Genomic DNA, 21,425 nt, shown 5'->3' with positions numbered 1-21,425 from the left:
CTGTGTGGGTGTTCACTAGGTCATGGAAGACTGTAAGCAGTTTTGGGGCAGAGACCATGACTTCCTCGTATGTATGTGGTCTTTTTTTTTTTTTTTTAACAGTGCCTACTAAAGGGGGTTTCAATCCTGATTGTGGGGGCGGGATTGCTATTGTAGTACAAATAATAAATATTCCCCTTGCATCACTGTGATTTATGATTAAACTTTTTATAGACTGAAATGATGGAGCAAAACATGGAAAGACTACAGAAATGGCAAAGAGAAGTTGAAATTAATCGTCGCTCCTTAGAAGAGAAAAGAAAAGAACGGGAAAAGGTAAGACAAGACCCATTTTTTCACAAGTTTAAAGTTGCCTCCAGACTGCTGTTACCAGAGTGAACAAGTTGTTCCTTGAGTATTTGTCCATGCAGATCCCACTCTAGGTGCATATGTGCCTCAGGCATGCAAGATTGGATTCTTCTTCTTTGAGTGCTTGCTCATATCTGGCCCCCGATTTAGTCCCATTGGGCCTTGCTGGTCCCATGCCCCCTCAGTTCCTTCTTTCCACCAGTGATGGTTGTTGGAACGCTTCCTGTTTTCACAAGTCCGATAGTGGTTTCTCTAGCTTTGGACTCTGAGTTTTTCTTGTATATCGTTACTGTAGTGTTAGTAGTTAGCATTTAGGAGCGGAGTCCCATTGCTCAATGTTGTTTTGGAGATCTACTTTTGAATTGATATATAAGCTTCATTCCATTATTTGCTAGTATTTTTTTGATCCACCTGTGTTGGTGTAACAGATTCAGTAGGCTACTCTGATTGGCCAAACTGAGTCATGGCCATTAGTGGCCATAACAGAATTTAGGCTTTACTTAAAAATGGTTTTTAAACCCTTTTTGCTTCTGTAAGAGAGGGCGTTAGTGTAATTAGTAACTATTTACAGAGACTATTTACAGTCCCTCCCCCATGTTTTCCAGTGTTAATAGTTATAGTAACTTGACTAGAAACATGTAACAGGAGTGTGTTTCTCTCCCCTCCCCCTCCCCCTCCCCCTCCCTCATCTTCTACATTTCTAGGAAGTATTACGTCAGCTCCGTGCCTTACAGACAGTGGCTCAGCAGTGCAAGGAGATCCAACTCAACCAGGACTTGCAGCAAGCCAAGAACGATTCCGATGGTCTACGGGCAGAACTTGACAACGTAGGATTTTTAATATCTGAACTATTGAAATGGAAGTGGTGATGCTGAGTTTTTATTTTATGTAAAATTTTAACTGTCCTCCTTTTTGTGTTTAAAGATCTATACATGACTAATATTTAAGTGCAACTAAATACATGACAGGTCAGAGCAAGCTGTGATATGTTCCTGTCACAGGGTGAGCTGGTCCATTCAAAGACTGGGGCACAGCTGCACTTTTTCTCAGGTTTAGCCCATCTCCCTGTATGATGGGAATGAATACAAGGGTCATGTGACCGAAGCATGCATCTAAACCAGGCCTGCTGGTTTAGATGCATGGCAGCCGTAGTCATTCAAGAGAGAGACACCCCCCCCCCACGCCCCAAAAGTTCAGAGAGAGACTCTCTCTCTCCTTAGTTCCCAGGCAGAGAGCCTGTGAAGAGGACAGGTGACAATTTTCCAGATCTCTAAGGCAGAAGACTTTTGGGGAAAGATATTTACAAGGAACTGGAAACTGTGCAGGGATAAGCCTCCATTGATGGACCTGCAGGATGCAGAAATCCCAGCTAGGAGAGTGGCTGGACTGCAGGGATGGGCATGTTCTGATAAAAACCTGGAAAAACTTGAGGCATTATAAACGGAAAGGAATAATTGAGGCTGGTAAGGGTATGTTTGAGTGTTGTGTTATGATAATAAACCAAACTGGAAGAGATCACTACTGTAAAATCGCCACATGTGATACCTGGTTTGATGCAAGATTGAAGGTCAACTGAGGTAGCAGATGGGCCCAAAGGCAGTTTGGGGATAATGCCCTGGAACCGTTCCCTTTAGACTTGTTCGGTTTTGAGCACTGCTTCTTTTCTACCCACACTCTCTAATAGAAAACTGCTTTTTTATTTTTGATACACATGATCTACACTGACTTAATACAGAGGTTCTAAATTTGTCCACGATAGCTGCCCGGCATAGCTATGTGTCATCCTAGCTGTGTGAGCACATTAATCAAACATTTTCTACAGAGGAGAAAAAACTAACCACTACACATACTCTTCTTTCCATGTTTACACTTGAAACACTCGATTCATACTGAAACTTGGACATCTAAAGGTTTTCATCCAGAAAAACGTTACTCCTTTCTAGAATGGAACTAAATTATTTCATTCTCATTTTTTTCTCTCTTGATGGTAATAAATTTACTTCCTTTTTAATTTGGAGTACTATAGAGCTCTTATGACAGATATAAAACAGATTAAAAAGGTTGAAAACCAGTTAGAATTTGGTGGTGTTACAGTTATGGTCTTGTTAACGTCCTGGTTTAGATAGCGATATAAAGTCAGGTGATAAATTTAAGATTGAGCATAGCACTACACTAATTTCCCTTACCCCCGAAGAATGTAGTCCTGGAGACAGAGGTGCAAGCTGAATGTCTTTGTTGGTCCATAAATACGGGGAATTAAGGTGTACAAATACTGGTTTTTAAGAACATGTAACCTGTTCCTTGACTATATAGTAATTGGAAAAGGTAGAGTAATTTGTCAATCTCTTGCTATTTGGATTGTACAGAATTGAGTCTAGTTTGGTATTGATCCTTTCTGTTTGTTGGCTGTTCAATGGCATATTTGGTGATAGCTGATCATCAGTCAACACCTAAACGTTACCTCTCAAATGAGCAGTGGAGGAGTGAGTGGGAATGGGGAAGCATCTTCTAAACCTAATAGGTGCTTGCTTTGACAAAATATATTACGTTAAAAAAAATTGAGAGCAAGTGTTAAATCTGCTGCCCTTATGATTGAACTTAAAAGAAAGCTCTGGTTAGGATTCCCAATGATTAACAGACTGTACTATAAATATTGCTTAAATTATGAATATATTTATACATTACAACTATATACTTGAAAATGTGCCTGAAAATATTTTTCATATCCTTGCCCAGTCTTGAGTTAAAGATTTGTGTTACCTTAACATGTACTGGTTTTGGTATGATACAGAATCTAGAACCCGGGACTGGACAGTGAAAGGAGGATGGATTTTTCAGATATCTGGCCTATTTTTAATTGTACTTTTTTAAAGCCATCATGATGAGTTTCAAGGATTAGGGCCAAATTCTGCTCTTAGTTATACAACGCAGAAGTCAACAGTTACTCCAAAGTTCTCTTTCTGTAAGAGGAAGCAGAAGATAGCTTATTCTTTTTGCTTTGTTTTATAACGTATCTTTGGAGCTCATCATTTAAAGGGACATCAGGAATTTTTAATTTTTTAAAATAGATTAAATATGACTACAAAAAAAATGTGATGTGTTTTCCTCATAGACAATAGCAGTGAAACACCATTTGGAAAACAACTCCAATGAGCTTGCACAGAAGCTGTGCAGAGCAGAAGAGGCTTTACTGGCAAGCCAGTCAAAGGAAAATGAGTTGAGGAGAAACTTTGAGGTAAAGAAATCAGAGGGGCAACTGGAATAATTAATAATTTAAACTGGAAATCAGTAAGAACTGGTGCCATTTAGGTCTTACTGACTCACAGGGGAACTCTGCAAGCTGTGTGTTGGAGAATAGTGTATTTCCACCAGAAGTTGTGTTTTGATACTGTCTTAATCTGGCTGTCCTTTTTTGGACCATCTTAAGACTGTGACAATGTTCCTCCTCTGCCTTGGTGGGCCCTGCGCTTATTGGCGGATTTGCTCACCTCAGAGATTCACGGCAGCCCTCAGTTTGGACACTTTTGTGGCTCAAACCCACTGTTCATTCAGCTAACCTCATCACTGGCCAGCATGGGGAAAAGAAAGGAGAACAATCCCCGCAGTCTCTGCTGACCCACCTTGGGTCAGGGGGACAGGCCAGGGACCTTCCCCTCTGGTGGGACTCACAGTCCAAGTCAACTCCTCTTAGGGTGACCAGAAGTCCTGATTTTATAGGGACAGTCCCGATTTTGGGGTCTTTTTCTTATATAGGCTCCTATTACCCCCCACCCCCTGTCCTGATTTTTCACACTTGCTGTCTGGTCACCCTGACTCCTCTTATATCCAATAGGGGGGAGTGGGAGGGGGGAACCTGGGCCTGCCCTCTACTCTGGGTTTCAGCCCAGGGCCCTGTGGATCGCAGCTGTCTACAGAGTTTCATGTAACACCTGTGTGACAGCTACAACTCCCTGGGCTACTTCCCGATAGCCTCCTCCCAACACCTTCTTTATCATCACTACAGGACCTTCCTCCTGATGCCAGATAGCATTTGTACTCCTCAGTCTTCCAGCAGCACGCCCTCTCACTCTCAGCTCCTTGCGCACCCTTCACTGACTGAAGTGAGGTCCTTTTTAAACCAGGTGCCCTGATTAGCCTGCCTATCTTAATTGATTCTAGCAGCTTCTTAATTGGCTCCATGTGTCCTAATTAGCCTGCCTGCCTTAATTGGTTCCAGAGAATTCCTGATTTTTCTCAAACTGCCCCTGTTATCTTACCCAGGGAAAAGGGACCTGCTTAATCTGGGGCTAATATATCTGCCTTCTCTCACTCTCCTGTAGCGGGCCCCTGCCCTGTGGACCCAACCGGCCTCCCCGACTTGAAGCCGGTTCGTTTCCAGACTGCGCCAAGGAAACATCTATACACGCTCGTGCTCCACACCCTGCACTTCCTCACTCTCGCGTCACACCCCGACACAAAGTGGCGGGACCTCCTGCCACTTCTAGAGGGTGAGGAGCCCCGGTGGGCCAGCCTATACTCCACCCTGCTCCCAAGGCCTGCCGGGGATGTCAGTTGGCAGCTCCTTCATGGGGCCGTGAGCACGGGCATGTACTTGGCACGGTTCACCCCCGTCCCGAGACACCTGTCTCTTCTGCGGCGTGAGGGAGACCCTGGCGCACGTTTACCTGGAGTACGCCAGGCTGCAGCCCCTATTCCGGGTCCTCACAGATATCCTGTTGCGTTTCTGGCTGCACTTTTCCCCTCACCTCCTTATTTATGCACTCTCTATCCGTGGCCCCACAAAGTCATGGGACCTCCTGGTCAACCTCCTCTTGGTCCTGGCTAAAATGGCCATCTATAAAACCATGGAGAGGAGGTTGGCGGATGGAGTCTCCTGTGACTGTGGGGCCTCTTTCTGATCCTCCGTCCATTCATGCATCCGGGCAGAGTTCCTCTGGGTGGCGTCCACTGACTCCCTTGACGCCTTCGAGGAGCAGTGGGCGCTGTCCGGGGTTCTCTGCTCAGTGTCCCATTCAGGTTCCCTTCGGACCCTTTGACCGCACTCCTGTCCCTGTTATTTCATTAGTTGTCCCCCAAAATCACTTGGTTTCCAGGTCTTGTGGATCCCGCGCTAAGGCTGGGGGGATCTTTTAGCAGTGGGCGGGCTTTGGCCCGCCCACTTCCTGGATCCCAATAGGATCACTCTCCTGTAGCCCTCTGGCCCGACCCTGTCACAAGACCTATAGATGTGATACAAAATAAGGCCCTGATCTTGCAGTTTATGCAATTATTTCCATGTGGACTGACACCAGGCACAAAATTAGTTGTATGGTCAGGGTTTCAAAAAATTATTTTGCACCAGCTATACTACAGATAGGGTTACAGTTCATATGGAATTATTTGTCTAATCTAATTATGTCGTATGGTTCAAAAGACTCTTTGTTTAGTCCTAAAAATAAAATATATTAAATATCGGGTTGAGTTCATTTGGAAATTCTAGAATCATTAGCTGCTTCCTAAGTATAAGTGTGTTTGGCCTAATTCCAAGATTTCATGGAGGAATGGGTACTTTTTTGGTCACACAATCAATTTAAAGCAAGAGAAAATCCCCAAAATGATTTGTACATTTTTACTTTTTCAAGCACTATAGACTAGCATTAGCATCAAAATTCTAACTATGAAGCCAGATCCTGACCTGGAATATATCTGCATAGCTCCATTGAAATCAATAAAGTTATTCCAATTTACATGAAAAGGATTTGGCTGTAAATTTTGATTAAAAAAAACCCCCTTGATTGTAGATTAAAAGATTTTCCTTTTAATTTGGAATTAGAAGGAAAATGAAAGGGAAGAGAAGTCAGAATAGTCATAGAAGCAACATCCGAGATTTTTTTTTTTAAGTTCTTATATTGTGCCAATTGCTGGTGTATCTGAATGCTTTCCAGAGTTAAGAATAATTAAGGTGACTAGCATCTGTTATTTGAGGTTTCTATTTCTCCCATATCCCCCAGAGCAGTGGTTTTCAACCTCTGGTCCACAGACCCCTGGAAGTTTGCAGACTGTCTAAGGGGTCCTCGAAAGGTTGTCCTTACAGACTATGTCTAAGATTTCCAAAGAGGTCTGCGCCTCTATTTGAAATTTTCTAGGGTCCGCAAATGGAAAAGAGGTTGAAAGCCATTGTCCCAGAAGGTAAAGGGTGTGGGGGGGAGGGGGTCGGGGGGGTGTAAATATGAAAAATGGTGATGTTAGTTGTCATTCTAAGTTTTTGCAGGAGTGAATTTCATAGTATTGGGCCAGCTCCTGAAAAAGCCCTGTCTCCTGCATATGCTAGTTTTACTTCTGATGTGTAGACAGTTGTTCCTGAGGAACACAGCTACTGAAGTCTGAGAGAGTAAGATGGTATTTTGGGCCCATGTTCTTTATAACTTCAAAACTAAAGACAGATTTGATAGAGTGTTCTGTTGGGGAATCAGCGGAGTGAGTGAAACATAGGACCGATGTACTCAAGTGAACCTGTATTACTGAGAAGGTGGGCTGCTGTGTTCTGTAACTGATGCAGATTTTTCAGGGCAGATGCATTCGAGTCTAAATACATTGGATTTCGATTATTCAAGCAAGAGTTAATGATGGCCTATGTGATTGAGGCCAAATTGTAATTGCAAATGATGGGATGGGATGTACATGAAGGTGGGAGAATGCATGTCTTGTAAATGGTTTTGTGAAAGTCCAGCATCAGAGCATGGGATTTTTTTGCAGCTATGTTAGGTTGTTGGTTCCAGATTTTTGTTGAATGCTTCTTAATCAGAGCCACTTGTGCTGAGTCACAGCAAGAGGGGCGGGCCATTTAAACCCCTTGAATTTCATTGGTATTTTGAACACAGGAAGCTCAAAATTCCTGCAGCTTTGAGACATTTGTCATACATCAGCATTGTCTAAAAATTTTGTCTCTTGACAACTGTGTATTTTAGAATGATTGATGATAGAGAGTGTGTGTGTGTGTGTGTGTGTGTGTGTGTGTTTCTCGATATAACAGTTGGATATTTTGGACTAGGAGGTTGTGAAACAAAAGGAAAATAACTAGAAGCAGCAACGGTTTTATTCATGTTCTTTGGGTGACTTCTATCCTGTGTCAAGATCTGCTATGGGCAGGCAACAGGGAACTGGTTGCAGCTCCCTGGTTCCATATCCTGAGCCAGCTAAGTACTGCTGTGATCTGTGCCAGCTGGGAGATGTCCCAAAAGGATTGTCTGCCCTCTGAGGATTGCCAAGAGTGCACTTTGTGTTCCTAACTCATGTAAGTGCTTAGAAACCAAGGCCCAACTTTCCAGAGTCTTCATGGGACTCAGAGCGGTAGTATGCCACATCACACTACTCTCAGTTTATTGACTTAATCGACTCTTTTGTAACTAATGTTTTGTTGTAGGAAATGAAGAAGGAAAAAACCCTTCTTTGCTGCCAGTCTGATGAAAAAACACAAAAAATCCATCAGCTGGAAGAAGCACTAAAAATAGCCCAGCACCTTCTAACAGAGACCCGGAAGAATGCTGAAGAGATGAAAAGTGAGTGACACATTTCTACCTATTTAAATCCCGTTACAAACTATTACTTCAGTGTGGGAGATCTGTAAACTTCACTATAAATGGTGATTTGAAGCATCCCCAAGAAATAATAAGTTCCCACTGTGTGATATAGTTAAATTAACTTTCAGCTAATACACGCAATTCTCTTTCCAAACTGAGATGGAACTTCTTTATACAAATATACTAACTCATCACATTATATGGTTTTAAAACGATTTAAAATGAGGAATAAATATGTCCCAAACAAAACTATATGGTCAGCAAATTAAATACTACAATGTGCTCCTGTGTTTTAAAATCCCAAGCAAACAAATATACCTCCAACTATTATCCTTTAGCTTGTATATGGACTCCATCAAGCTAAAACGTGATGAAATGTTACCCGCCGAGCCCTAATTTGACTTTTCCCTACATTTGTCGATCTGGTTGGGAAAATGCATTTTGCAGACTGAGGTTTAAGAGAACAGGTAATTCTGCTAACTAGCCATTGTAAAGAAGGAGACTGCTCCCACTTATCGCTGTAGACGTCTAACCTCACTTAATGAGATTTCAAAATTAAATTTATGGACCTAGTCCTGCTCCCATTTTAATCAGTATTTCTGCACTCTCCAGTCCATGAGGCCATCCAAATAACTGCTTTGCGTTTTGATCTTATTCTTGGCAAGTGGCAGCACTTTCGGCTAGCTAAGAAAATGTAATGCCTTCTAAGTCCATTTTCTTGCTTTCGCTATCTTTTATCTGTGGTTCTTAAGGTGTCAAATGGGAGCATTCTCTCAGTTTTCTGGAGGGAATAATTATGAACAAAAAAATAAGTCAGAAGATGTTTGTGCTGTAGCTCTTCACTGCAACCAACAATAACTTGTCCTAATTGAAACATAACTGAATGTTGGTGCCCAGAGTCCTAGGCTGTCACCCTTAACCCTCAGACAGTTCTTCCTCTCTAAGAAGTCTCTGATTATCCTCTCTAGTTATACCTTTTCCCCCTTGTAATGGAGTGGGACTCACCCCTGCAGCGCCTCCTTCTGGTCATCCAGGGACTTAGCTCATTTCTAGCCAGAGCACCCTCTGATGGTCACCATCCTGCTCGACATTAGCCCCCGTGTCCCTCCCGGACCCTGGTGTCCTCCCCTGTCAGGGTCCTGCCCCCAGCAGTAATCCACTATCTAGGGATTCCCACCCAGGGGAATCCCCACCCCTATCCTCCACCTTGCCTCAGTGGCTACTGCCAGTCACCATCTAGCCCTGTTTCACTAGGGCTGACTACAGTCTGTAATGGCCACTCATCATTGGCAGGGGACTTTGGACCTGCTGCCTTTCCCTACAACTCAGTACCTCTCTGGGCCTTGGACAAGGCGCTGCAGCCTGGGGAGTTGTCAGCCTGGAGCTCCCCAGCTCCTCTGGCCTTTCCCTAGCCCTGCTTCATTCCAGTACCCTTAGCTTCCCCAGCAGCTAGATCCCTCTCCCTTCAGAGCTAGAGGAAGATTGACTGAGTGTTTGGCTCACAGCCCTTTTATAAGGGCCAGCTGTGGCCTGATGGGGGCCTGGCCCAGCTGTAGCTGCCTCCCCAATCAGCCCAGGCTTGCTGCTTTCCCCAGCCACAGCCCTCTGCAGGGTTGTTCCAATCCCTTCAGGGCTAGAGCGGGCAACCACCCCGCTACACTCCCCTTTGAATCACCACCCTAAATAATCCTTCTCCATCCTATGTGTTGACATAGTTCAAATATCTGTTGATTGCTATCATTTCCCTTCCCCTCTCTGTGCCCCTCTTTCTCACCAAGTTCTGGGTCTTGGAGACATTGAATTTTCCTTGTCCTGTAGGAAGGGAATGCGTAGTCTTGTTTTATATGGTAAGTTGGTGTTATTCAATAGAATTCTCTTTGCAATACAGGAAATCTCTTGTATTGTCTGTCTCTCTTAATTTTACTCCATACATTAGTCCATCAAACACCTTGATCCTTTTTATATATTCTGGATTTTGAAGACAGGAAAATGGACAAATAGGGCACCAAAATTCTTTATCTAGCCATTGATACTGTTACCTGTCAACCATGAGTTTCAGAGTACAAGCCATCAGACCTCAGTGAAGATGGGCTGTAGAAACAGAGTTACAATTGTGAAGCATAGAGTGATTTGACTAGCAGTATGTTCTTTCTGCAAAACTGAATTCTGGCAATGCTATACAATGTCATGGTTTGGGAATAAAGGCAGTTTTAGAACACATACGTAATTATATTCTGAAATACTAAGAACATTTATTGCTAGGTGAAAAATTGAAAATTGTCAATATTGCCAGTTTATAGTGTTACCCATAAAAGCTAATATTGCATATTTGACATAGTTTGCTTTCACAAATTAACCACTTAATTTTTTTTATTACTATAGATCAGAGTTTGTCTCAGAAAATAGAATTGGAAGCACAAGAAGCCGAGCTTCAGCATTTAAAAACCAACAATAAATTGCTCCAGTATTCAGTCCAGGAGCTACAACTTGAAAATGGAACCCTTAAGAATATGAACAAGGCTTTAGAAGAGGAAAAAGTAGACTTACTAGAAACAAACATAAGTTTTTCATATAGTTTAATAAGGCATTTTATACTTAAGCTTTTAAGAGCCAAAATATTTATTTGTGTCCTTTTTAATATCTAGTCTCTATTCTAATATAACATTTGCTATAACTTCTCCATTAGTAGCATGGAAATCTCATTAAATCTGTTATCTTATAAACTTCTGGCTATCAAAGATACAGGAGGCCTTTAGCGGGACACCTGAAAACATGATCAAATGTGCACGTTTTGTCTGTTCCATGGCCCAGCTTTTCTCCTCATTTGGAACAAAGAGGTGATTCCTCTCACTTGTAGAACTGGGAGGTGGACCAGTGTTGTTGCTGAAGGCTCCAGGACTAAGCTCCATCCTTCACCTCAGGCCACCAGAAATTGTGTCCACCAGCAGAACAAGTTGGCGGTTCAGTTTCTCCCAACAACTTTGCTTTATCATTAATTTTTGTTCATTTTTCTGCTATATTGATTTCATTTCAACTTCTTGCTCCTCTTTCTCTCTCCTCAAGTAAGTTCTCTGGATCCGCAAACACAGCACTTCTCAGTAACTCCCTTTGACCACTAGTGCAGTGGTAGAAAAGCCCTGCAAGATCAAGCTAAGTCCAAGTAGTTCAGTGGGCAGCTTTTTAGGGGTCTTAGAGGGTAACCTACGTCTTGCTGCTACAAGCCACCAACCCTTGCTGTGTGAGGGGATGGGGCTTTGTTGGGCCAGCGCACTAGTGCCCTGCATGCGCACATAAACACACCCATTTGAAGCCCTGACTCCATTGTGAGAAGGAGCATGAGGATTCTCAAGGAGATGAGAACCCCACATAGTCTGCTCAGGAATAACACTTGGAAACTCCATATGCTCTGGGTCCCAAAAAGACAAATGGAATTGTCCCCTTTGTAAGGAAGTAATATGTATAATTAATGAGCAGGAAGTATAAACATCAGGCTTTAAATCTTGTCTCTTGCCTTCCCATCCTTAGGATGTGTTTGCTGGGGTTTTCTCCTATATGCGGGTCTCCTGGAGTGCTCTGTATCAGACTCACTGCCCCCTCCCACCCTGGAGTATATCTGGGTGTGCAGAGACACATGTTACTTCTATGAAGCCCTGTCTCAGGTGGCAGGGTAATGTAAATTGTTCATCTCTGCTTTTCAGCCTGGGACCCTCTTTCAACCAGGGAAGCGGGCCCAAATTTGAGGCAAGAATGGAGTGGGAATTGTCCCTGTCTGTTTATCAGGTCAAGGACCCAGGCTTTACCAGGGAAAGGAGTTTGGAGTCTCCTCCCCCTCTCCATAGGCTTGCTCAGCGTTGAAGGATTAAAGAGCACTTTAGACAGTGTGTGCCCAGAACAGAGGCACATAAGAATTCCATTCCTTACGTAGCTGCACCATCAGGGGATTACAGAGGCATCAAGGAGAAATCCCTTCCCATGTTCAAAATGGCTCCTGCTTTACTGAGTAAAACCCCCCAAGTGGTACTAATTCTCTTCGGAAGGGTATAGACAGACACCCTTTCAGGCACCTGGGGCCATCTAGCAAGCTATTCCAACAATCAGCATTTGTCTCAGTACCCCTACTTAGTTGAGAAATGCCCAGAGCAGGGTGATTAGGGTGCTACCTCACTTCTGTAAACAATCGGAGGAAGTACCCCATGTACACAACCACACAAAAAAGAAATCCCAAACCCACATGACTCTCTCAGCACTGGAAGCCAGTGTCTTGAAAAAAACCTCAATAATAATAAACTATCTAGTTTCTCATGCTTTCCTCCTTTGAGATCATCATTTCCGGTTAAAACTAGATGTTAAACTAAAATGTAAGGAAAATTTGAAAGTTTGGGGAACCTAAGTGCAGCAGTAGTCCTACCAGAGAGAGACATCGCCATGCCTCCACTTATGGTGCAAAGGAAACAATACCTTACTTGCCAGGGTCTGTACTTCAAAATTAGACTGTGTTTAAACATGTCTTTTCACTCTGCCCCTAAGGTTAACCATAACTGACTGATGTGATATTAAACATAACAGTGCAGTGTCTACACTGCATGTTGTAACATCATGTTAATGAACACATTAATTAATACCTTGTGAAACTTCCCACTGTAGACGTGCCCCTATTGTCTTTAAACTGCTTCTACTACCTCATTATGTCACACGCAACTTGTGAGAGCATATCAGTTCTGATGTATGCAGAATTTCCATCTAAATTATTAATTAAGTGATTCTTATGACAGCACTATTTTTGCTAATAATTTAGATAGGCGTTTTTAGTTTTTAAACCTGTCCATGTAGGTGAATTTCTTCTTATCAATTCCCTCTGCATTTTCTAGCCTGCAGTCTTTTTCTACTTCCATTTGTGGTGAATGACGGACTGTAGTTCTGTGCTCTCGCTTCAGAAATAAACACATGAAAAAGCAATCGTGTAGCACAGTGTGGAGCCCGTATTGTGGCAAGCAGGCACTGAGTTACAGTGCTCACTCCATGCCCAGCTAATGGAGCACTGTGCTTGATATTTACGTTATCCTGAAGTGTGTTTTATAAGGCTGCCAGATATCCACCATCCATTTATTTTGGCATTATTCCAATGCACATAGGGTGGACAAACCTGCCTGGACCACATGCTTTTCAGCTGGGTTTTGTCATTTGGTTATTTTGAATATTCTATTTAGATTATTATTTCTCTATCAAGGAAATCTACACACATGTAGCTTTCCAATAAACATGACTTTAATGTTTCTCTGTTGGAATTAGAAGCTGCTATAATTCAATTGTATATTACTAAGTGAATCTACTATACAAATGCATATTATAACTTTTGTCTGGTTTTTTAGTTGCACTGAACTTTTAATGACAGGTGAGATGCCATTAGTGAGAGTATAATGCTTATACAGAAGAATGAAGTTTCCTATTAGCAACTACAAACAATTTTTTATTTTATAGTTGGACAATCAGAAGTCTTCAATTCAACTGAAGAAGCAAAATGGATTTGCTTGCAGTGAGACGAAGACGTGGATGAAATCCTGTAAGCAGCTAGAGAAGGAAAAAAAAATGTTGCAGAAACAAATTGCTGAACATGGTGCTCCATTAAAGGAGCAAAAGCCAAGTATGGGGTAGTTTAAGAAGGAAATACTCTACTAGAATGTTATTATAAGGCCGCAAATCATTCATGGAAGTCACGGTTTCCGTGACCTCTGTGAATTTTGCAGTGCTGGTGCAGCTGATCCCAGGACCACCCCATCAGCTGGGGAAGCCCAGGAGCCAGCCGCACTGGCCGTTGCTCCGGCAGCACTAGGCATGGTCCCTGGTGCTGCCCTGGAGCAGGAGTCTGGGACTAGTGGCAGCGGGATCCTGGGCATCCCCCCAGCAACAGCGTCACCCTGTTCTCTCTCCCCCACTCCCCAGCAGTCTTCAGGAGCGTCCCCCCTCCCAGTAGGTAAGATTTAGTCACAAATATTTTTAGTAAAAGTCATGAACAGGTCATGGGGCCGTGACTTTTTGTTTATTGCCTGTGACCTGTCCATGACTTTTACTAAAAATACCCGAGACTAAAACATAGCCTTAATCATGATCCTGTTTCTAACCTTAATGCATTTATTTATACAATCTGTTTTCAAAACATGCATTATTACGTTTGATTCAGATGAGGCGCCAGATCCTCAGCTGGTGTAAATCAGTATAGTTTCTGAAGCTCTGCCATTCACACCTCCTGAGAATTTGGCCCAAGATCTGTCTCCTCAAATTTCAGAGTCTCCTTCTATGTTATGAATATAGATGTCCAATGCCTATGTTTTGAAATAAAAAATGACCTTAGGATGAAGGGAAGGCTATTTTTTAAAGAACATTAGAGTGCCGTGTATAGCTTCTTACAATGCTTTGTTTGAGACATGAGAGTGTAAAATGTTGGAGTGTGTCTGTTCTTTCCGTTGCTGGCCATCACAACAAAGAAAATTCACATTCTGGGTATAGATGGCTGATAGTTCAGCATCCACCATGGAGAAATTGACATCTTTTAGAGTTTATACATATGTCCTTCCAAACAGTTTTTGGTGTCCTTCTGGATTGTAGACAGGGAGAGAGGAGCAACTCTTAAAGTGTTATGATTCAGACAAGTATCAGAGGGGTAGCCGTGTTAGTCTGAATCTGTAAAAAGCAACAGAGGGTCCTGTGGCACCTTTAAGACTAACAGAAGTATTGGGAGCATAAGCTTTCGTGGGTAAGAACCTCACTTCTTCAGATGCAAGTAAGGGAAATTTCCAGAGGCAGGTATAAATCAGTATGGAGATAATGAGGTTAGTTCAATCAGGGAGGGTGAGATGCTATGCTAGCAGTTGAGGTGTGAACACCAAGGGAGGAGAAACTGCTTCTGTAGTTGGATAGCCATTCACAGTCTTTGTTTAATCCTGATCTGATGGTGTCAAATTTGCAAATGAACTGGAGCTCAGCAGTTTCTCTTTGGAGTCTGGTCCTGAAGTTTTTTTTGCTGTAAGATGGCTACCTTTACCCCTGCGATTATGTGGCCAGGGAGTGATCATCAGTGATCTACAACCCATCCTGGACAATGATCCCTCACTTTCACAGACCTTGGGAGGCAGGCCAGTCCTCGCCCACAGACAACCAGCCAACCTTAAGCATATTCTCACCAGCAACCACGCATCGCACAATAACAACTTTAACTCAGGAACCAAGCCATGCCACAAACCTCGATGCCAACTCTGCCCACATATCTACACCAGCAACACCATCACAGGACCTAACCAGATCAGCTATATCATCACCGGCTCATTCACCTGCACGTCCACCAATGTTATATATGCCATCATGTGCCAGCAGTGCCCCTCTGCTATGTACATTGGCCAAACTGGACAGTCACTACGCAAGAGGATAAATGGACACAAATCAGCTATCAGGAATGGCAATATACAAAAACCTGTAGGAGAACACTTCAACCTCCCTGGCCACACAATAGCAGATGTAAAGGTAGCCATCTTACAGCAAAAAAAACTTCAGGACCAGACTCCAAAGAGAAACTGCTGAGCTCCAGTTCATTTGCAAATTTGACACCATCAGATCAGGATTAAACAAAGACTGTGAATGGCTATCCAACTACAGAAGCAGTTTCTCCTCCCTTGGTGTTCACACCTCAACTGCTAGCATAGCATCTCACCCTCCCTGATTGAACTAACCTGGTTATCTCCATACTGATTTATACCTGTCTCTGGAAATTTCCATTACTTACATCTGAAGAAACATGCTTCAGACAGTTCCTCCATTTTCTAACTATCATCAGCCTGGTACTAGTTGCAGCTTTCTGGGACCAGGAAGTGCTGGAGTTTATTAACTTTAACAAATGTTTTTTAAGACACATACATTGGGGTTTTATTGATCACAAGCTTCAGTCATTTCAAGAGTTGTCAGGGGCTAAGTATAGAGCTTATAGGACAACAGTTTAAAGTGGTCACCACAGTGTGTAAAATATACTACAACTTGTCTGCCATTAGCTAGGGTAAGTTAGGCTAGCAAATATTCATGAGTGTCCAATAAGCAGAATCACTAGCGGTATAAAAAGAGATCCATATTTCTGAGATGAGCTATATTCAATTATATACCCAAAAATTGTTAAAATAATGGTAAGGTGGTAATGTTAAGCACTTAAAAGTTAGGAAATGCCAGAATTAATGTTGCCCATGCATTGTGTGTCCAGGGGCAGATTCCAACGAATCGGGGTACCTGGCACCCTGACAGTAAATATGGTATCAACAGAGATCTCTTCTGTAAAGTAACCTTTACATGATGTCTGTTTTGTTTTATTTGGTATAGTTTACTGTGGTTGCACAAGCACACATCTTATGTACTTAATTAACAAATGAATGATTGAGATCATTGCATTCTAAACTCATCTTTCCAGAGTCTCCTTAAAGTTATTTGTACAGGTAATGACTCTTTCCTTTGGTCAGGTGCTGATGAGGTTGCCATCTCCCTACATGAGAATGAGCCAGAGTATGAGCTAGACGGACTCCCAGAGGTGGTGAAAAAAGGTAATTGTTACTTCGTTAGAGGAGAAGAGACCACATTGTTGGGGAGTGTGCGCGCACGCTTATCTAGAGAATCGTGTTGTCATATGTGTGACTTGGAAGCATTGTAAAAACTTGGACATCATCGGCCAGATTCAGCCCTCGTATAGGTTGCATAAGTCCATTTAACTCAACTGCTTGTCAGAGCTGAGTTTAGCCGCATGTGCTTTTAAAAAAAGCCCTAGTATACAATTGAGGCTATAGGGGGCTAGTATATTTTGTTGTAGATGTATGTAATTTCTAGTGGTTTTGTTTTTTGGTCCGTGTGATGTCTTCCCATCTGTACAGTTTTGTAGTATTTGATGACAAAAGGAAAACAGCCAAAAATTCTGAAATCCAGAATCCTAATATCAGGTTGTAGTTTTGAAAATCAGTCTAGATACATGTTGTTGACTTTGAGACTCCTCCAAAAACTTTGCAAAAGACCTCTGGCAAAAAGAGAGGGATTCTAGGCCCAGCCATTCCCAGTATAAAACACCTTTTTCTTCTGGTTGAGAGGAAGGGGGGAAATTTTTGCTTAAACATTTTTAACTAAATGTTTTTTCATTGAAATGTGCTGCATTGTCAAAGCCGAAATGTTTCACGGAGCTGTATTGATTCAGACAAAGTTTTTGCTGGGAAGGTTTCTGAGGTGCAAAGTGGACTCTTGCAAGGAGGAAGGCCCCCAAATTGAAAACCTGATGTTTTTGATTCAATTTCATTTTGTGAAAGCATTTGAAAGGCTTATGGTTTCATTCCAATCTAGAATAAAAACAAATTTTGAAACCTCGAAAGGTGTCGCAAAACAGAATTGTCGCCCTCCGGCCAGCTCCACTTAGAACAGTAGAAGAGACATCATTTTCAGATGGAAATGACTTTCCAGTTAATGGTGTTCCTTTAAAGGAAAAAGAGAACATTTTCTTGGGGAAAACGCTTTTGGCCATTTTAGTAGAGCTGCTGTTGCACAGATCCACACCCTTGTCTGAGTTCACCTATAAAATTCTAGGAACGCAAGATAGTCCCAATAATTCCCCCATTATATTTTATTCAGTGAGTAAATGCCATTTTACTTTCTTAAATTATTACCAGTTGTCATCTCCATCTTGAAATGAGCAAGATCAGATTGATTAAAACAATAAAGTAATTTAAGCAACCTTGGTTAATAGAAGCTGTTTATTTTTTAGGGTTTCCTGATATTCCTATTGTGAAAACCGACCCTTACATTTTGTGCAGAACAACTTTTAACCTAAGGACCCGTCCCCGTCTTGCTGCCCAAAGCCAAAAATTGTCACCAGGTTCCCAACTTTTACGAAAAGGCAGGTCAGATAATCTTGGGGAGATCTGTAAACCGACAGCTGGTGGCAGCAAATCACAAAAGGTAACTGATCTTAAAATGTATCTGAATGTGCAGGGCATGGGCAATCCACATCATGTATTTATCTCTCCAAGTGAGTTTGAAGATATGCCGTGTTATTCACACCTCCTTTCTATCTGCCATGAATATAGTGAAGACAAGGTCATCAATGTAAATACAATCAATAAAGCGTGGCATATAACAAAGATCTGGGCATAATGGTAAACTTAAAATTGTTGGTATGATCAAATCTGTGATCTCATGCCAAGTGCTCATTAACTTGGTAAATAGAAATGAGATAAATCTTCCCACTTTAATGCTCATCACAAATATTTGATTATTTCTTGAAAGACCTGGCTGCCTAGAGCAGGGGGTGGGTGTGTGCGTGCATAGATGGATTACACACAAAAGCACTCAAAAGTTCGGATATGCTGGAATGAAGGCTCCTTGTCCCAATCTCTCTGTTCAGCCAGCCCCAGTTCTCTTCTCCTCCTCCTCTTAGCTCTGTGTCTTCTCTCAGTGTCTCCTACACATTCCTTTCCCCGTACCCCCGCCTTCTCTCATAGTCTTCTAGTCCTAGCCTCGCCTACTGGCTCCCTGTCCTTGGCCCCCTCCCCTCACCCCCGTTCCAGTCCCAATCTTGGCATACTCCTTGTCCCAGTCTGCCCTCCCACCCCCACCCCCCATTTGCCTTTTGTCCCCTCTGCATTTGAGTCCAGTATCTTCCTCCACCACCGCGCATGTGCACCAGCTTGGAGGGGTCATTGGGAGTACAGGAAAGAAAGGTTACTGTCTCAGTTCTGGTGCTTGGCCCAAAGCAGCTGGGAAGAACCGTTGCAGGGAAACTCTGGCGTTGACCCCTGTAGGCCTGGGTTGGAGCATATCAGTTGCTCTGTGAGGATGGCTCAGTGCTGTGTTTTCATATCCAGGAGCTGTGGGGAAATGGCACATGTGCAGTCACTCTGTGGGGAATAGCTCATGCGCAGTTTGGTTAGCACTAAGAGCTGTGCGAGATCCAAGTATACGCAGCGAGGATGAAATCTTCCGAGATTTTAGCTGCTAAAAATCTAAGAATTCTCTCTACTGAGCGTCTGTGAACTGTGATTTTTTTCAAAGGCTTCTAATTTGGCCAAATTTGGGCAGGTTTTCCTGGGGATGGCAAAAAGCACATTCTCTGACACAAAGGCCACTCCCTGCCAAATGACAAGTCCCTGCTCCAACACATGGAGCTTTTCAAAGAAAAGTTGCCAGAATATTTTAATATGAGAAAAATGTAGATTTCCCTAGCCTTGCTCTTGGGAATAGCTTAACCATTTTGGCTGAAATTCTGCCTCTGTCCCCCACCCCCGAAGAAAAAGAGCATGAAGCAGACATACAGCATGGAAAATTTCAGCCCAAGCAATTAAAGTTTGTAAAGTTATAAGCAGCAGAAAACAGGGAGGAGACAGGTAACCTTAATAATAAATGATCCTACTAGCTTTGCCAGTAATATATGTTGGTAACAAGGTAACAATTTTGTTTTTGCTGTTGCATTGCTGTGAACTTAGCCAATTTAAACAACACACAAAATCATTCTTTAAGTAACAATCTCTACAAAAACAACCATGCTTCAACAAATTGTTTAAAGAGATATTCTGTTCCCAGAGTTTTCATTTTTTAGGGCCAGACCCTGAAGTCGTTTCTCAATCCTTATGCAAACTTGATCTGATTTTTTTCCTTTGCTTTTAATTTTTGAGGACACTGGAATGAAAATTGATCTCATTCTTTAGAAGTTCTGGTACTGAACTTTGTCTTAATGCTTGTATTGTGATAGCCTCAACCAGACACTGGCAACTGCATGTCCACAATCTGAGATTTTGCCCATAGCTAGAAAAACACTGTTAGAGTGATGGAACAATTAGAGAGGTGGCACACTATCTCCACAACTCTTAGGTCTAAAAAGGAATGCTTCCACAGTGTCTGCTTTCAGTGGTAAAAATCATTTATTTTTAGACTTAGCCTTATATTTCTCAAGCTACTATTACAATTACGGAACTGTAAGGACCGCCTTCCCTTTTTCCACTTGACATCAACATTTTAAGAGCTTTTATTTTGATAAGTATTGGCGCTAGAAGGATAAGCCCTGATGTTCATCTCTCACACAGGACCCACATCAGTGTAAGTGGGATGAGAATTGAGACCAATTACCTACACTATCAGAAGCTGTGGCATTTGGGATTTCAATTGTCGTGAAGCACACATTTATAATTACTTAAGTTTTAACTAATTGATGCTAAAATCATGTCAGAATTTGGTGGGAAGTGCAGGGGAGACAAGGATGATTGTAATAGCAGTGGGGACTGGAATTTGAGATAACCCCAAAGGTATAAATATTGTGAAATTTTTCAACAGTTTTACAAAGCTAGTGTTGAACAGGAGAACATCTGGACAAGATATCCTCTGCAGGCCAATGTAAATGCTTCAGGACGAAACAACTTTTTCAAGTGCTATTACATTTACAGAATAAACTATGGGCCATTTACAAATTCATTATGAAATATCTTTAATTAAACTTAAATTACATATCTCAAAATACAGTTCTGCAGATTAGTGATTGAGCAAGAATAGACTAGACAAGGAATTACTGTGTACTACTCCTTAGCTTTGCCTATACCTTGTTATATTATGTGACTTGCGATTTGTAAAACTTGAACGTGGTGAGGAGTAGGTAGTTGCTGTAAAGCATTCTGCACAGCACTGTTGTATTTTCAAAGTGATCAATATAAACACTGAAGATTCTTGCCTTTAGCGGGTGTCTGCTAATGCATGGTATTCGGTTGCTTGGAATGCGTCTCTCACTTCCTGCTGGTACTTAACAAGACTATTTTTTGTTGTGTTGCAGGTAGATGATACTCAACAGTGCCAAGCAGAAACAGCTATTGAACCCATGGAATCTAGTTCAAGATCTCTTTGCATAAATGAGCAACCCACAAAAACTGTTGCTCAGACCTCTAGGGAGAATGTTAACACTCACAAAGGCAGATGTTCCTTGAGCACACAAACATCACCTGAGCAAAATGAAGAAGGCAAAAACTGTATAATACTGTAAACCTGAGTAGTGTAAGGACCCTACCGTCAATAAAACCCTAACCCTGCTTCTTGACCCCTTTACCCTACCCCTTGACCCCTTAAACCCCACCCACCTGTCAAAGGAAGTCCCGCCCCAGGGGGTCTTACTTTCGGGGTCAAGACGTCCACATGACCGGCAGCAAGGTGTGTCATGTGACCCTCCCCCTAAGAACTCCTCCTCGGTATTGGTTTTACCCCGATAGGACCACCCTGAGAGGAGATTTGACCAGTCAGGGTGAGTTCCAGGGCGGGGTGACCTGTCCGGATGTGGGTCGTGTGACCCCTCTAAGAACTCCTCCCAACACCCTCTGCCAGTCAGAGTGCAGCACCATTACCCCATATGTCCCAGCTCCGGGCAGAGGAGGCCATCTCTTACCAAGGACACGTGTTTTAGAAATTGTGGAAAGGCTGCTGAGAGGAAACGTGGACTCCTTTACCACCTCTGTGAGAACTTCAGACTTTGTTTTA

General features: G+C 42.5%; 1 protein-coding gene across 1 annotated transcript in view; it reads left to right on the top strand.

The window, feature by feature from the left end:
* Positions 1-21,425, top strand: part of LOC135982605 (centromere protein F-like) — an 83,326-nt gene that overhangs the window by 10,657 nt on the left and 51,244 nt on the right. The window contains exons 2-7 of the mRNA XM_065589991.1: positions 214-315; positions 1,053-1,175; positions 3,461-3,583; positions 7,751-7,886; positions 16,400-16,480; positions 17,680-17,873. Coding sequence (XP_065446063.1) covers positions 214-315; positions 1,053-1,175; positions 3,461-3,583; positions 7,751-7,886; positions 16,400-16,480; positions 17,680-17,873 — 759 coding nt within the window. The remainder of the gene's footprint in view (positions 1-213; positions 316-1,052; positions 1,176-3,460; positions 3,584-7,750; positions 7,887-16,399; positions 16,481-17,679; positions 17,874-21,425) is intronic.

The sequence above is a fragment of the Chrysemys picta genome, chromosome 3 (assembly GCF_011386835.1).
Source record: "Chrysemys picta bellii isolate R12L10 chromosome 3, ASM1138683v2, whole genome shotgun sequence".
Taxonomy (NCBI): domain Eukaryota; kingdom Metazoa; phylum Chordata; order Testudines; family Emydidae; genus Chrysemys; species Chrysemys picta.
This window is presented reverse-complemented; position numbering and strand designations above follow the sequence as displayed.